Raw genomic sequence first — 17,666 nt, 5'->3', positions numbered from 1 at the left:
TAATTTCACTACAATATCACAATGACCCATCACTGGTGAGCTATTTTCAGAACAGGTCCGCGGGCACCTCATCTGCCCTTAGGGTGGCACGTCAGAGACCCCTACCCTAAGGGGACCGATACATTAAAACAAATCAAATTCCATTCAAAGAAAAAAATGCCATTTGCTCAGTATCAACTAACAACATACTCATGCTCAAGTGCTGTTAAGGGACCACTGTTTGGGGGGGATCAATAAATCAACACACGAAAAAACTTTTAGAGTCTTAATGGCCGAGTGCTTTATAACTTATTGATACCATGCAAAAAGCCATTAAACACACACACACAAAAAAAATAATCTCCATTATTCTTCCAGCTATTATAAAATGTCCTCATAGAGCAAAATTTGCATTCCCCAGAACACGTCAGCGAGACCCCCGGACTCCGGTACTGAGAACTGTCTTTTTATAACCCCAAGTTCCTCGCTCCACTTGAAAGAAATACAGTCCCTCGAAAAACTCTCTACACCTTGTAAAACGGAGCTATAAGAGGAATGGTCTGCATACCCGGCGAATTCAATGCTGACACATTTACCCGAGGAGAAAAATCACACCCGCATTGATAAAAACACACGCCATTTCTCCCGCCGTCGTGTATATTTTCATCGGCGCCGTCCGGAGATGCCGAGCACGTTCCGGCATCTTTGAAGCCGTCATAAAAGCGCAACCTCGCTAGTGTGGGTCAACGTGACACGACACTCTGTCACGTCTACTGCTGCTGTCAGTAGGGCAAAACGTGCATGGCAACACTGGCAAAACACAAAAGTCTTCAATGTTTATAGATGATTTACGTCTTTGCCCCCAAAATGTTGGCAAAAATGATACAGTATTATTACTAGGGATCAATGTTTCCTGTAATTTTCCTTACGGGTCTGAGCGTTCACACAAAGTCGGTGAGCAACGCTTGAAAGAACAGTGAGCAACCATAATCCCAAGTGTGGCAAGATAATTAATTATCGAACATGTCCAAAACTTGACATCAAGTGACATTTTGCTGAGTTTCCGGCAATGCAAAATTATATTTCTCTTTTGAATGAATTGACTCATGTACTATTGCCTACAAACGTCGTTTGTTCTTACAATTTTTTCACAAGATATCCATTTCTTTTTATTTCCTGATATCTTTTGTCGCATAATTTTAACATTTTTGGGGGCTTATTGAGTCGGTTGCAAGATACAGAACTGTACTTAATCACATTTTTGAGTGGAAGTACAATATTGGCAACCAGATTGACTTGGTATAATTGGAAATTATTTGAATGCAACACAAACTTTTTCTTCTTTTTTCCGTGTTTTTTTTATTTATTATTTTTTTAACTTTTTTTAAATTCTTTTAAAAAAATCTCATTGTGTTTATTTTTTCCGAGCTATTACTTTTTGTTTTTTTTCTCTATTTACTTTTTTCCTACATTTATTTCTTTTCTTTTTTTCTGGCTTTTTTCTCAATTTTCCCTTCTTTTTTTCTCTTCCTTTTGTTTTTTTTTTCTCAGCTTTTCCCTACTTTTTCATTTTGTTCCCCCCTTCTTTTAAGTCATTTTGTGCATAGTTTTACATAATATTTGGTCATGTTGGGATGAAAGAAGCAAAAACAACCTGAAGAGCCGTTTAGGACCCGAAAGAGTTCCTTTTAGTGAGCCGAGCCGAAGAAGCCGGTTCTCGACCAACTCTACTAACTTTACTCAACTTCATTTTACTCTGACTCGACTTCAAAATACCGCATTTAGGACACAACGTCAGGGGAACCCGTGTATTTTTACCTTCATGCACTGTCACTTTGACTTAAGTCGCTTCTTAATTAGTAATTTTGAGCCCTCATTTTTGTGCGCCGGCTAGATTTTCTCGTGCGCAGAGAATGTGCGAGCAGTGCGCAGCTTAGAGGGAACACTGCTAGGGATACACATTAATTATGGGCATTTATTATGGCAAATGCAAAAAATAAAGTTGTGTTTTCCTGTGGTAAATAAACCTACATGGGGGGGAGAGTTGTCCCAAAAACAAATATATTATCAGTATTGTTATAAGAAATTATAACAAAAGATTTGGCGGAGGTAAGGATCAAGCCTCTGGGAAATATTTCAGGGTGGAAAATCAACAATAGTCAAGTCCTGTTTAAGATTATCGAGTGACAGATCACTAAATCGGGAAAAATTCCCTGGACAGCCACCATGTCGCGCATCTATAGATTTCAACCCTTCAACACTGTCTTTAGAAATTTCTTCCCGTATGCATTGAATCTTCTTATGAAAGAAGACATGGACTGAATGGGTAGAACTATCTGGGATAATCTGTTGCCTAGTTAGCGATGCTACAGTGTCGAAAAGGATTTTGGGGTTATTCTTTTGTGCCGCAATCACCTTCGAAAAATAGGCTGATTTTGCAGAGGCAAGGGCTGCTTTATACTTTAACAAGTTGTCACACCAGGTTTGACGGAAAACCTCAAGTTTGGCAGCGCGCCATTTTCTTTCAATTGATGGCAGGAGTGGCTTTAATCGGATATGTGTCCACACATTGAGGGAGCCCCCACTTAGTACAGGGGTGGCCAGCCCGGTCCTCAAGAGTCACATGTCCTGCATGTTTATCGAGTTTCTCTGCTTCAATGCAGGCATTTCCAATCACTAAGATTGCTATCAAGCTCCCACACAGCTTGCTTACAAGCTGATAATTTGTATCACCTGAGTAGAACAAGAGAGACCTCAAAAACATGCAGAACATGGGGGCTCTTGGGGACCGGGTTGGCCACCCCTGTCCTAGTATGTCCTGTGCGCCCGTATAGCTTAAGAACTAAATTTTCTGTAGTCTTTCAAAATTGAGTAAAAATGGAAAAAAAAAATCGGCTGACACTATTCCCATTTAAGAGAAATACCTGGCATCGAGTGAGTTCATCCAGAAATGGAAAATGTTTCCAAGGAAAGGTTCAGAGCCTACGCATGTGCAACACAGTTCTGAGGTCATGAGATCAAACCTCCTGTGTGTAGTTTGCATGTTCTCCCCGTGCTTGCGTGGGTTTCCTCCCGCATCCCCAAAACATGCATATCAGGTTAATTGGCCGGTCCGAATTGTCCCTAGGTATGAATGGGCGAGTGAGTAGTCTGTCTCAGTTCAGGGTGTCCACTTCCCAAAGATAGCTGGGATGGGCTCCAGTCCCCCCGTGACCCTACTGAGGATAAGCGGTGCTGATAATGGATGGATGGATGATTACATTACTCTCATTTGAGCAATAATCAGTGAATCATTATGATCGTTCCTCTTCTTAAAGGGGCTGTCCAGAATTTGAAACTTTGTTACTCTCTCTGTCATCATTCTCCTGATGTACCATCATGATCACAGCCTCAGTCAGTTCACTCCTCAAGTATGTAAAATTTGTAGACATGCTCTAATAAACTACTTTTTTTATCTTTTAGGGGTTTGGGTTGGCATTTAGCCTGTATTCCAACAGCCCTTTTGCCATTCTCATGCTACACAGACAAAAAACCGCGGGGACGAACATGAACTCACTCTGCACCGCTTCCTCCCCCCTGCTCCCTAATGTGTTGCGCGTTGCTATAAGTAATATAAAAGCAAATTACGAAGGCTTTTTGAAGTAGGCATTGTTAACACATAAGTGACAAAATATTCTACTTTTAACGACACTTTATACATGGCACCCCACTTTACTTCACATTTGGAGGGCCTAGATTGTGAACAAATGGATAAAATATAATCTTCAAAGAAATTGCAAGTAAAATTGTATAAAAGAAAAACATTTTATAATATTATTGCCTGTAGTTCGTCTCAAGGAACATTTTCGTTTGTTAAGTGCCGAGTTGCAACTAGTGATTACTCCGTTACTGTTGCTGCTAATAGTGATTGCACAAAACTGAAAATATATACCTTTGTGACTGATTCTGGATTTTTTGGTGCTGCTAAAATTTATTACATGTTTGTTACAAAGCACTATTAAATTCACAACATTGCACAATTATTACAACTGAAGCCGTTCACTAAGCACTACGCTGTAAATATTTTTTCTGCCTTTTATCGTGATAATCTCTTATCCTTTTTTACTCTCTTTAAAGTCTTCAGTACATGTTTACCCTGGAGTGCCATGTCTAATCTTGTTGCATACGGTGTTGTTATCAATGACAATAAATTCCATCCTGAATTAGAAAAGTTATATTTCTACACAAGTAATGTGACCCGAAATTGGCAGTACGGCAAACCAGATTGAGCCTTGCTATACTCCGCCAACGATAACTAATAATAACAGGAAATATTTGGGGGAGCCATCAACTTACACGAAAGAAATTCACTTTCAATGGGGTTGCAGTTCTTGAATAAACAGTTACCTTCAAGCAGTTTCTTTTAAAAAACCTTTCCTGTACAAAACATTTGACATTAAAAATATGTCACTGTCACGGTTGCCATGGCGCCCAATTGGCCCCGCCCATGGGCGCCAGCTGCAGCTTGTTGACAGATTGGCTCCCTGTCAGTATTTAAACTCTGTCCTGTCAGTCCCCTTTTGACAGTCCGTCTGCGAATCTCTGTTTTGACACGGCAAGTCCTTTTTTCGCCTGTTCTGTTTTTTTGCTCCTGTTTGTCTCACGCTACGATCTGTTTTGATCTCGACCACGTGTGCTCTCCCGTCCTGATCTCGACCACGTCTGTTCTCCCGTGCCAATAACGACCCGTTTTTGATCTCGACCGCGCCTACTCTCCTCTCCAGGCTTTCGACTCGTTTCTGATCCCGACCACCTTGGAATAACTGCTGCTCGCGGTTTTCTTTTATCCAAGGATGAAAATGGTGAAAGTAAGAAACGGACTGTTTCAAATGCATTCCAAAAGGCAACTCAAAGAAGATGTGTTAGGCAAGTGTGAGAATTTTACATGCACACGCAACAAAAAGAGTGCAATGATGATTTCAGACAGAATATGGACAGCACATTTAAAGTTTAAAAAAAGGAAAATGTTTTTTGTTTTTTTTTAACACTATCTACGTTGGCAAAATAAATTCCTGCTGACTGGAAAGTTACACCAGGTTCCATTAATCACAAAAAGCCAAACTTGTCATGATTACCAATGTGATGCACCTGCCTCGGACTCTGATTGGCTCCCTGTCACTATTTAAACCCACTCCTTTATGTCACCTGTTGTCGGTCTGTCTGCGAAACTCAGTTTACTCTAGGCAAGCTTTTTTGACCCTGACTCCCACCTGTTTTTGCTCCTGTCTGTTTCCCGGCTTCGACCATTTTTTTTTTATCCTGTCCACGTCTACACTCCTCTCCTGTCTTTCGACTCGTTTCCGACTCCAACCTTGTTTTTACTCTCCTGTCTCGGCTACTGACCCGTTTTTTCCGTTCCCGACACCGCCATCTCTCGCCACGGAAGTCCCACTTCCGCGTTCGGAGCGACCTGCTTCCCGCATCCAGCAAAACTCCAGATCGTGGGCGCAACCCTTTCCCTTTCTTCTAATAAAACTTGTGAGAAACGTTACGCGAGCGGGTGCTCTTTCCGTTGTGGTCTTGACAGTCACAGCAAACTTAATACCCAGATTAATAATGAACTATCGGATTCCATTTTAGTTCTCTCATCAATATAAAAACCTGCGGCAATATAGGCCGACAAATCCGCCGAATCTTCACGAAGCCCCAGATTTGACACGTTAGTCTCGACACGTGCCCGGAAAGGCGCCCGGGAGCGACTGGACTTACTGAACAGCTTGAGGTCGGTTCTATTTGAGTGCTTCATGGCCGCCCGACGCTTCAGTGGCGAGGTGCCCCGGACGCGCTCTCGGGCTACCGGCGCTTCTCTTTACCCTGCAGCTGCTCTCCCGCTCTCATCTCCTCTTGTGCATTGCTGCCTCTCTCCCTTATTCCCTCTCTCTGCCTCTCTCTCTCTCTCTCTCGCCCCTTCCCATCGACGATAAACACTCTTAACATGTCGGTTCCCTCGACTGCGTTCACTCCCTCTATCGCTTTCCATCTTGCTCCCCCGGGCAACGTGCATAGTTCACAGCCATGTGCTAGAGTTCTACCAAGCAGACAACCAACAACACAACCATGGGACTGAGTGTCAGCTCGGGCACTTAAAGCTTAGGCAGCAGGAGACTCACTACAATGTGATATGGGTAGCTTGATAACGAATATTTTCAAAATAATACATGAAAACCTTCCAAACGATAATAAAATACTCTTATTTTGTTGCTGCAAAAGTCAGTCGCACTATTCCTCCTACGTAATGTGTTCCGCATGGGACAGCTTTGCGAAAAGTAAAACGAACGTCAAGATAAAAGCTGAAGAAAAAACGCATATGAGTCCTTTGAATAAATTCAAGCTCTTTTTAAGGACTTTCAAAGCCAATATTCCAATGTTTCCAGTATTAACAGAAGAAGTCCGGTGTGAAGCATTTTTCAGAGCCACAAATATATCTGTGGCTTCCGTATGAGATTTTTAACTTGGGATGTGAATTTATCAAGAGGCATGAATTTTACACTTTTGAGTAAAATATAAGCAGTGTCTGAGATAACGCCTGCCCGGACGCCCGGGGCCTACAACTTACAAAACGTCTCCGCCCAGTGGCCGAAAACTTTCTCAAGAAAAAAAAAACCGAAAGTTTTTTTTCAAAACAGACCTTTGCTTTATTCTGATTTCAAAATCTTTGTTCGGATTTGAAATTTCGGTTCGTTTGGCAATTTGCATACTCGGCAGCCAATCAGAAGCCTGCATCGAATAACTTCGTGCTTCCGGACTTTCCCGAGTGTTATAAGGTCGCACATTTGCATATCATTTTCCAAAGTAGACGCACAGAGAACACAAGAAAAATGGAGAAGTGGTTCGGAATCAAGCCAAAACCTCAGCCCCAGAGTAAAGATTCAAAAGAAGCTAACAAAATTGATGACGCTACAAAACTTAAATGTACATTAAAAGCATCGTGGAAAGAGGAGTTCACGTGGCTTGTGGCAGACGACGCAACACAAACATTTCATGAATAAAGATGAGTAAATACAGGGACATACTGATGGCAGATGGAAAACAGCCATGTCATATACATGCAATGAATGTTATAAGTAAATTTATAATAAACTTAATTTTAAAGTTTTGTTCTGTAATATATTCTAATTGTCAATCCTTAATACTTTACAACAATAGGTTTTTAACGATTAGTCGTCTTACTTTCAAGTTGTGGAAAATGGGTCAGGTAACTTTATGGCTGGGCAGGCAACTTTTCAGAGTTGACTGCCCTGGCGTCCGCTAACTTTTTCGCATGAGTTTCAGACACTGATATAAGCTAGGATTATTCACCACTGAAAATACACAACCTTAATTATTTGCACGGGCTACAATAAATGTCCATATTTGATGCGTTATCCTCGCAATAATACACACGTTTGCCCTGTTAAGGTGTAGCATCCACATGTCCACCTGAGCGCACACCGTAGGGGGCAAAGACTCTTTATAAGACAATGCCGTACAAACTAATGCCAGGTGCAGGATATCACGTGGGAAGAAGCAATGTGATGGCAAAACAAAGCCAGCAGAAATCAGTGTCATTAGTATTTTAAGCAGACTTGTAGAAACAGGTTGAGGAACCAGGCAACAATTTCAAGCATTTACATGCACTCCTTCCCAAATTTAAGCACTTTTCACACCTTGAAAACATTAAAGTTCAAGCATTTTCAAGGATTTCAAGCACCATGCTAGTTGGGAAATGTCAACACATGCTTATCTATCCATCTACCTTGGTCATATCCCTCAAGAGGGGTGACCCACAGCAAGACAAACACATACAATAACAAAAAAATTAAAGGGAAGAAAATAACAAAAAACACACACATTTTTGGACCATGGCCAACCCAAATGCCCAAACACCCAAACAAGTTAGGCACCTCAGCACCTAAGTGTGTCATGCTTTCGTCCCTCCAGATGAAGCGGGACATGAGAAAGCGGCCATCTCACTCGGGTCAGGGTGACACAACACTCTTCTGTTCAACAGCAGGGCCCGACAGCTTTCGCTGGTTTACCCCCGCCGCATCATAGAACGCCTCCACAATCCCACTTTCCTTTCACAACACCTCTCCACTCCTTCCTATCACCAACAAGAACTCTAGCTTCCCTTATATTTAGACCTCTTTACTGCAGTTCATTCATAACACCATCCATCCACGTCAATCGCGGCCTTCCTCTTGGTCCCCTTCCATTGACTCCTGCTCTGTAGATCCTCTTCAACATTCGCTCCTCATCCATCCTCCCCATGTGTCCAAACCAACCAAGCACTCTCTTATCCACACGCTTGCTCAGTTCCACTACTACTCCAGTTCCGTCTCTCACAATTTCATTTTTCAATACATACTTAAGAGAAACATATTTCTACCCTTACCTCAAACAACGCACTTCATCTTTAAGTCAAACACCTCCACACACTTGGAATAACTGCTGCTCGTAATGACATATCCTTTGGAGTCAAGCTACGATTGATGAATACTATCGACTCCTACTGTATTTTCTTTTTGTAGTACTTTGAAGGACAAATAACTCTTCAAAATCGTATTTCTTTATATTCAACAGATTATAAAACTTCTCTCCGGTGGTTGTGAAGAATGTGAGGGTCATAAATCTTAATAACATTTTGCAGCTATATTACAATTATAGAGCCGATCACCCTTTGCCTCAAGAACATTTGTAAAACCTTTGTGTATTTCGACTCCCCGCATCTTCGCCTTTCAGTGGTTTTGAAAATTCAACCGAACGGGAGCAATACCGAGCTGGCTGGGGATTGCAGGCTGACCGACTTCCTTTTCAGCGGAGCGCTAAATTGTGTTACCAAGGAAATGAGACTTCAACTGCTCCCATTTAGAATTTTGCATGCTGAAATCTGGGTGCCCTTCATTCAGCCTTCTGTGATACTTGTTTGTCATTTTTTAGGATCTAGAGAAAATCTGAGATTTTTTGGGGGTCAACTCATTCGAGTACAGACGTTTCTCTCAAGTGGGAAGAGCCAGTTCCATCCCATTTTTTCCATTTTATTTCCTTTTTGAAGGCCTACAGAAAATGTAGTTCCATAGCTCTATATGGGCGTAGCACATGTCATAAGAAACCATTTCATTAAAACAAAAGCATGTTTCTAATCCTTACCATTGTTTGGTAAAAAAAAAAAAAAAACAGAACATTGCTAGCTATTACAAAAAACTCCTTTACAATAAAAATTCTCAGAAAAACGACTTTTTGTGAAAGGATGCTTTTCATTTTTGTGCTTTTTTAGTTTTATTTAAGAAATTATGACAAAGGATTTGGCGGAGGTAAGGATCAAGCCTCTGGGAATTATTTCAGTGTGGAAAATTATATTCGCTAACACACGGGGCTTTCCATAAGCACGAGAGCATTTTCCTTGCAAAATAATGTTTAATTGCAAGATTTCTGAACTTATGCATGAATGCTGCGTGAACTTGCGCCTGATGTTTCCACTGATGGTCACATGATTTCGGTCACCATGCCGATTATGCTCGTAAGGACGTGTCTTCCTTGTCTGCCCAACAGTGACGAAGGGACTTACTCATCCTTTTTTTTTTTTTTTTTTCAAAAACAAATAAACTGTACTCATACACCCCGTGACCCTACTGAGGATATTTCGCTTCTCTAACACATTGCTTCAATACCTGCTTGCCATATGGGGCCGCTTACACTCTTTAATTGCTAGATACAGGAAGTCACACTAGGAAATGTGGCTTCCTCGATGTGTGGACATAAATCTGATCAAAAGCACCTCTGCCATGGAATGGGGATTTATCATACTGAAATCATTCCCAGGGGCTTGATATCTACTGATGAGCTGCGCCAAACCCTTTATAATACTTTATAACTTTATAGTTATGGCACTGAATGAGTTAATGCATCAGGAGAAAATTAGATGGTTTTTTTTTTTGTAGAGAGTCATAACTCCATTGCATTACCATAATTTATACCTTTTTCATGGAGCCCTAAATCCCATAAATAGGTTAAGACATTGCTTGGAGGCTGCTCCTCATCTAAATTATTAGCCTCATAATTTAGAGAATATATTCCTAGTACGTTTATAAGTCCCATGCCAGCATTTATGTTCCCTCCATTTTTATAAGAATCGTTTCAAGGTCTCTGTGTAGCAATTTGGTATTTAAGTATGAAGCTAAATTAAAGAAGAAAAAATATCAATCTAAGAATTTATAGCGGGATTATGACGGTTGTGACAAAAGGCAGGGCAGTGTCATCCCACAAATAGCGCGGGTTCAATTCCCACTGAAAGCTCAAGGTCTATTCCCGAGCGGCGCACACTGTTTGAACGTGCACATCAAACGAGGTGGGCAGCGGGACGAGGCGGCCGCTGGAAAACCATTACCATACATGGTAAGAGAAAAACTGAAAGCAAAAAACAAACCTGGTAAAATCGACATTTTCTTGCGATTTTTGGGGGTTATCTTTTTTTGTTGCGGCAAAATGTTCTTGCACTATTGTTTTTCATTCACGAACCTTATATTATTATAACTTGAGCACTGCGTTGTAAATATATGTTTTCTCCAACAATCATCCTGATAGTCTTATACCTTTTTGCGCTTTGAAGTCTTTATGACATGTTTACCCTGGGGGGCATCTTGTTTCATTTATCAATGACATATAAAACAATCCAATTCTAAAGGCAATTCCAATTCGGTTTGAAAGATGGGAAAAGTGTAGCGAAACGCATGTTGACAGCGCCGAGGGGCCCCCGCGGAGAGACGGCGTGTCCCCTGGAGCGCTGCCAGCCGGCTTTCATGTCGGTCTCGGCTTACACGGGACTCATACATAACACGAATGCGGAGAAGCCGCCACACGAGCAGCTGAGTAACTGACTGGGCCCTTAGTCATACTGTACTGTCATTTGACTTTGTACGGGAGCTTGCTGTGAAGTCAGGTGGCTTTCCTCAAAGGGGCCAGGGAAGACGACTAATATGGACAACCTCCGCTATCAGAGACCAGAAGGGAGACAGGACCCACTTGCGTTACGTTTCTCTCGGTTTTATTGGAAAAAGGAAAGGGTTGCACCCACCATCCGGTCAGTAGCCGGGACAGGAGAGCAAAAAACGTGGTGGGGACCGGAAACAAGTCGAAAGCCAGGAGTGTAGAGTGTTGGGGCGGCATTAGCTCAGGTAGAGCGGTCGTCTTGGGATCAAGAGATCGCAGGTTCGAATCCCGGCTCCTCCGTGTTACATGTCGAAGTGTCCTTGGGTAAGACACTGAACCACTAATGCCCCCAATAAGCAGGTTGGCACCTTGCATGGCTACACGGCCGCTATTGGTGTGTTAATGTGTGTGAATGGATAAATGTGAAGCACATTGCAATGCGCTTTGGGAAGTCTTCATTGACTTGAAAAGCGCTATATAAATGCAGATCATTTCATTTCATTTCATTTCAGACGTGGTCAGGATAAAAAAAAGGGGCGATGCATGAATGTTTCCAGTGACGGTCACACAATTTCAGTTACCATGGTGAAAACGAGTGCTAAAGCACCGGGAAGAATACAAACCACGGAAACTCAAATTGACCCAACCGCATAATTTTGCCTCTATTTTTTTTTTTTTTTGCCTAGCTTGCACAAAGTGTTTGGGTACTCACAGCAGCAAGATGGCAGCCAATCATGTCAGCTCCTTCAAGTTGAGGCCTATATTAGGCAAAATGGATACAAACTCCTCAATCTACAGGTACTTGAAGCCTGATTGTCTTGGAGTACAGGTGGGTATCTTTTGAAGAACTACAAAAGAACTACCCAAGTTTCCATTAGCTTAGCACAGGGCTAGCATGTTCTCAATCCTCCAGTTGCTTAAAATGCCAATACCACTGTGATTCATTCTGTCCGATCCCTCCTACCATCATCATTTTACACATTATATTGGAAACCTTTTAAGTCAAATCATGACACCCACCTTTCAGCACACCGTAGCTGCTGTTCAGGGACTGTCCCAACGGGCAGGGCGAGGCAGAGCGGGCCCCGAGAGCGGCCGTGGCTTCCAGAAGGGCTCCGGTGAGCAGAGAGCACACAGACGTCCTCTGACCGCACGCTAGATAAAATCTAGAAAGGAACGAAAAAGAAGTGAGTCAAAAAGAGGGAGTGTTCCTTTATATTCACACGGGGAAATGAATGAGTATGTATTCAACATACTAGCTTCAGAATCGGTCTTCGGTATTTGGATTCTATGTTACGATCCAGCTGAGCAGGAGCGGAAGTCAGTTGAATGTACACACTTTTGTTTGATGTCGAGTTTGAAAGCAAAACATGAGCTTAAGAAATAGATAAAACAACACAGACATCATAGCAAGTCTTTCGTCTTTGCTAGTGGCAGGGAAAACGCACGCGCCACATTGCTTGGATTCGGAAAACCAAACGTCTCCATTTCTTCGTTTTGACTCCACCCCGGTGACTGTAATTCACAAAGGACGAAAAACCCCATCTAGAGTTCTGTTTCTGTTTATCTTTGTAGTATTAATAGGTTGCGTTGACGAACTAAGAAAATATTGCTCATGACAACAGATTTATATCCAATTTGGGACTCCCTTTTAATATTTGATGTATTGGTTCATTGTATTTGTACATTGTTACTTGACTTGCCTAATTTCATTGGAAAGTTAAGTTATTTTAACAGGTTTGGGCTGTTTCTTGACACTTAGCCGCAGACGGCTCGTCATTGTACAAAACGTATCCTTTCAAAAAAAATACAATATTTTATATACCTTTTTTTTAATTGCTGCTGCTAAATGTTGTTACACTCATTCTCATTGCACTATTGTTACAATGCACTATTATTCATTGCATTATTATTATTATAACTTAGGACAGTATTCCCAAGCACTATGTTGTAGTCGTTGTTGGTGATCGGAATGAGTGGAGAGGTGTTGTAAAAGGATAGTGGGATGTTTGGACGCATTCTAAGGGATGGGCAGGGCACCTCTATGATGCGGTAGGGGTAAACCAGCGAAAGCTGTCGGGCCCTGCTGTTGAACAGAAGAGTGTTGTGTCACCCTGACCCGAGTGACACGGCCGCTTTCTCGTGTCACGTTTCATCTGGAGGGACGAAAGCATGACTGACTTAGGTGCCGAGGTGCCTAACTTGTTTGGGCATTTGGGTTGGCCATGGTCCAAACATTTTTGTGTGTGTTTTTTGCTATTTTTTCCCTTTTTAATTTATTTGTTATTGTATGTATTTCACCCCTCTCGAGGGATATGACCAAGGTAGATAGATAGAACGTTGTAGTTTTTTTTTGCCTATTCATCCTGATAGTCTTCTTTGTCTTCATAGTCTATTACACCTTTACCCTGGAGTGCCATGTCTAATCTCGTTGCATACAATGTTTCACACTATTAATGACAATAAAGACAATTCTAATTCCAATTTCAGAATACCCTTAGGTGTAGCACACACCTGTCCTCTTGGGCACGACCTGTAGGAAAACACCATACAAACTAATGCAAGCTGCCGTTAATCACGGGGGGAGAAGAAATGCATTAGCAAAACGAAGCCACCAAAGCAGGTTGTCGGCGTCATTTTTAAGCAGACTCGTTTCATTTTTCTTCATGTAATGTGTGTTCGTTTGAGTCAGAATGCTTAGAAAGCATTTCAAGCATTAAGAAGCACTTTACTCAAAATGTAAAAATGTTTCAAACCTTGAAAACACAACAGTAAAATACACCATTTTAAAGTATCTCAAGCACGTGTACGAACCCTGCTAACAGCATAGGAGGCTTTGCAGAAGCCAACGTTTGGTGATTAGGTTGAATATACACACTTTGACGTTTATTTAGACAGCAAATCGTAGGCCTTCTTATTGAAAAAAAGATAATTGCGTCTTCATGCCACGAGGCTCTTTAACTCCACCCGGGGGAGTAAAAGCCCACATTAAACCTCACCCCCACATTTGCAAATTACCCTATTTTTATTACAGTGTGTATTTTCCGTAGCACTATTTAAATGGTCTACTGTATATCAACACGTCAGTGTTCTCGTTTGCATGCGTCCCTGCGTCCTAGACGCATCATTTTTGCTGGGGACGCATCGTCTCAAATCAACGTGCGTCCCCGGGACGCAACCTTTTTGCCACAAAATTGTCATTATTACCTGATTACTTTTTTTAACAACGATTTACTGCACTCCAAACCTTTCGTCAGGCAGATCCGCCATCGTTGTTTTGGTCTCGCGGTTCGAGTTTTTGTCTGCACGCCGATCTCGGCCAACGAGATCTCGTTGTTTAGTGAAAGGAAGTCAGTCTTTTTTTAGAGAACCGGCTTTTTTGGCTCAACTCATTAAAAAGAGCCGGCTCTCAAACGGCTCACTTGCTTTGATGATTGATATTACGAATTATGTTGTATATAGAAGTTAATAAAAAAAAAGGAAGTATAAAAGACAGGTTTGTGGCTATCCCTTTGTTCGGTATATTACCAACAATAATTTGATGCAGAAAATGAATTAATAATTTGATGATTAAAACTGAATGAATATATAGATTTATATTATATATTTGTCGCCGATTTACGATTTCAACCTGGATAACACTAAATTTTGGGGAGCCATAGATCTCTGTTGGGACCCATAGATTTTTGAGCATGCGAGTCCCCGGGACCTTTCACTTTTCAGAGGTTAAATGAACGCTGACACGCTATTATTGGGTATTTTTCTATTCTATATCTTTTATTTTATTTTTTTAACACGAGGATACTGCTGGAAGTGTGAATTTCCCTACGGGGATGAATAAAGTATTTATCTATCTATCTATCTATCTATCAATCTATCTGATTATTACCCTCATTCATTCCCAAGGAGTGTCTGCCCCGAAGCGTACAAACCTTTCTGGGTAAGAAAATCCACCGTCGGGATCAGGAAAGCGGACGGGAGCCGGTTCAGGCGGACGCCCGCTGACTGAGCACAGTAGCAAGCCAGAAGGTCTGAGGCTGACGCATCCGGGCCGGAGCAGCAGCAGCTTCTTGGCCGGGTGAGTCAGGTTAAGTGCGGCAGCATCTTGAACACTGTGTGCTACCTGTCCGACAACACAAGTGCACCACTTCAAGTAAAGTGTTACAGAATGCCGCCAGGGTAGGGAGTCGAGAAGCCTCGGTGAGTGGGGTGGGGGAGGACATAATGGATGGAGGCGGCGGACAAAAGTAACATGACAAAGAAGAACATTTGGAGCTTTTTGAACTCCATCCATTCGAGGCAATTTATTACATCAGAACTGCTCTGGATTACTGTTATTCGTCTTTTTGAAGACCCCAAGCACAAAGCAAAGCCCATTAAGTCAGTTTTTTCTTATCTTTGCGTGAAGCTACACATTTTACATAAGTAAAAAAATCATGATACTTGACCCCCCCCAAAATTACAACAGTATACTTGTAACAGTGTCTGAAATATCGTCTGCCCGGACGCCCGGGGCGTGCATCTTTTACGTCAAGCGTACAACTTACAAAACGGCAGACAACTTTTTAGACAGGATGGAATGGTAGCATGTTACAACCTTTGCTTTATTTCGATTTCGAAATCTTCATTCGGTTTGGAAATTTCGGAATTTTGATTCGTTTGGCAATTTGCATACTCTGCAGCCAATCAGAAGCCTGCATCTAACAACTTCCTGCTTCCAGGATTTCCTGAGCCTTATAAGGTTGTGCATTTGCATATTGTTTTCCAAAGTAGACCCAGAGAGAACACAAGAAAAATGGAGAAGTGGTGAGGAATCAAGCCAAAACCTCAGCTCCAGATGAAGGATTCAAAAGAAGCGAACAAAATTGATGACTCTACAAAATGTAAACGTACATTAAGAGCATCGTGGAAAGAGGAGTTCACGTGGCTTGTAGCAGACGACGCAACGCAAACATTGCATGAATGAAGATGAGTAAATACAGGGACATACTGATGGCAGTTGGAAAACAGCGATGTCATATACATTGCAATGAATGTTATAAGTGTAACGGGTGTAATAATAACTTTTGTTTTATTGAAATTCCTGCTGAAATATGTGTATAGTTTTTGGTAAATGTCCTGCAATGATGAATCCAACAGTGCTATCTGCTGGTATGGGGTGGGGTTTGGTTTTGGCTTCTGACATGTGACCGGGAGGCGGGGTTTGTTGGCAGTCTGAGGGGCCGGTCACACTGCCGTTTGCGGCTGAATCACGGCTACAATTTTGCGTTTTTTTTTTGCCCGTGGTTGCCCGGGATGGAAAATGCGCAAATTTGGCCAACCCGCTGTTCATCTGTGGTATGGCCGGAAAAAAGACGCCGGCGACTGTTCCGCTTCCTCATCGCGTCATTTCTGCGTCATTTTCTCGTGTGGACCACGGGTATAAAAGCTCCCGAGCCGGTGTTGTGCCCAAATCCGACTCCTACGCAACAGGCTCACCCCCCCACCCCCTCGCGTGAACGCGCAATCTGCTGCGATCGCTTTTGACTTTTTCATCCACGTTAACAAACGCATTTTGTAGAATACGATCGCACTTTATTGTTTAAATTAACGCGTTATATAGACTAGGATCTCCCACTTGTTATAATTATCTCGCTTTATAGTTTTAATAAGCGTTTTATATAGAATACGATCGCTTTCGTTGGAAGGGCAGCAGAATGCGCGTTCACGCGATGGGGGGGAGGATTTTATATACGGTGTGCATTACTGTTCAATTACGTTCACAACAAAAGCAAAGACGGAGTGGATTAAGTTGTATTACATTTCCAACAAATGCAAGACGATGTGGTTTTAGTTATATGTTCGCCATTACTTTACTTAAAAGTGAGATAAAACGAGGTAAAGGTGGTTGTATTAGCGAGGGGATGCAAATCACGGCACCGGGCTGTAGCAATCTTAACCGCACAAGACACAGTCCCGTAAAGATCAAGATTTCAAGCTATGGCATCAATTTTATTTTGTTATCCTGAGAAGAAATGCCAAGAAATAAATTTGGATTAATACGAGAACACTACGTTGACGGGGGGGGGTGGTTAGGGGAGATCGTTCTATCTTCTTTATTCATTATCCATTATCGATCAGTTCATAATACGCTACAAAGCTCAGGAGCCGGGACTCTTACTCTCAAACCAAAAGGCTAAGCTAAGGTCCCAAAATTAAAGTTTTGCTGCGAATGCACCGAAAGATTTATTCGAAATGAAGAGAAACTACGCTGACGGGGATCCATGTTCACCCCCTTGACGTCACGAGCACAAATGACGTGTGCTCGGCATTCGCGCTGTTTATACGCGGAGAAAGGCGTTTGACTGTCACACGCGTAACACGCTAATTTCACGTAATAACACCGCGATACAGGCGCAGAACATGCTATTACCATGCTCCACCCACGATTACCCGCTGAAATTTCCCGTCCTACCCATGTGTAAGCACGCCCTGGCCGCGGCCAGAGCACGTCGTTCCGCGTCATTTCTGCGTCATTACCTCGTGTTGACCACGTGTGCGGCACGCGGTTTAACACGTGCTCAAACTTTTGAGCAGCTCAAAAGTTTTGAACGCGGCCAACCACGTGAAAATTTCTGACCGCGAGTAAAGCACTGCTCTATCTCGTCTATATGGCGGTCTCTAAACGTCCAACAGCGCTCAACAGCATCTGCTTCACGGCCAGAAATTTCTGGCCGTGGTCCAGCCTCAGTACGCTCGTG

At 42.3% G+C, this 17,666-nt stretch overlaps 1 protein-coding gene across 6 annotated transcripts in view; it reads right to left on the bottom strand.

Moving 5' to 3' along the window:
• The window catches only part of plce1 (phospholipase C, epsilon 1), a 131,505-nt gene that overhangs the window by 51,196 nt on the left and 62,643 nt on the right, over nt 1-17,666 (bottom strand). For 5 of the 6 annotated variants that reach the window (XM_088323056.1, XM_088323059.1, XM_088323058.1 and 2 more), the window contains exons 6-7: nt 14,859-15,049; nt 11,947-12,092 (exon numbers count right to left, since the gene is read on the bottom strand). In XM_088323056.1, the coding sequence (XP_088179182.1) occupies nt 11,947-12,092; nt 14,859-15,049 (337 nt within the window). Of the gene's footprint in view, nt 1-5,727; nt 5,861-11,946; nt 12,093-14,858; nt 15,050-17,666 lie in introns of those variants that run through there. The other variant, XM_088323061.1, reaches the window with a different exon arrangement.

Source organism: Urocampus carinirostris, chromosome 19 (assembly GCF_059441175.1).
Source record: "Urocampus carinirostris isolate Australia breed hairy pipefish chromosome 19, RoL_Ucar_1.0, whole genome shotgun sequence".
Lineage (NCBI taxonomy): Eukaryota > Metazoa > Chordata > Actinopteri > Syngnathiformes > Syngnathidae > Urocampus > Urocampus carinirostris.
The sequence above is the reverse complement of the archived record's forward strand: the minus strand, read 5'-3'. Positions and strand labels throughout refer to the sequence as shown.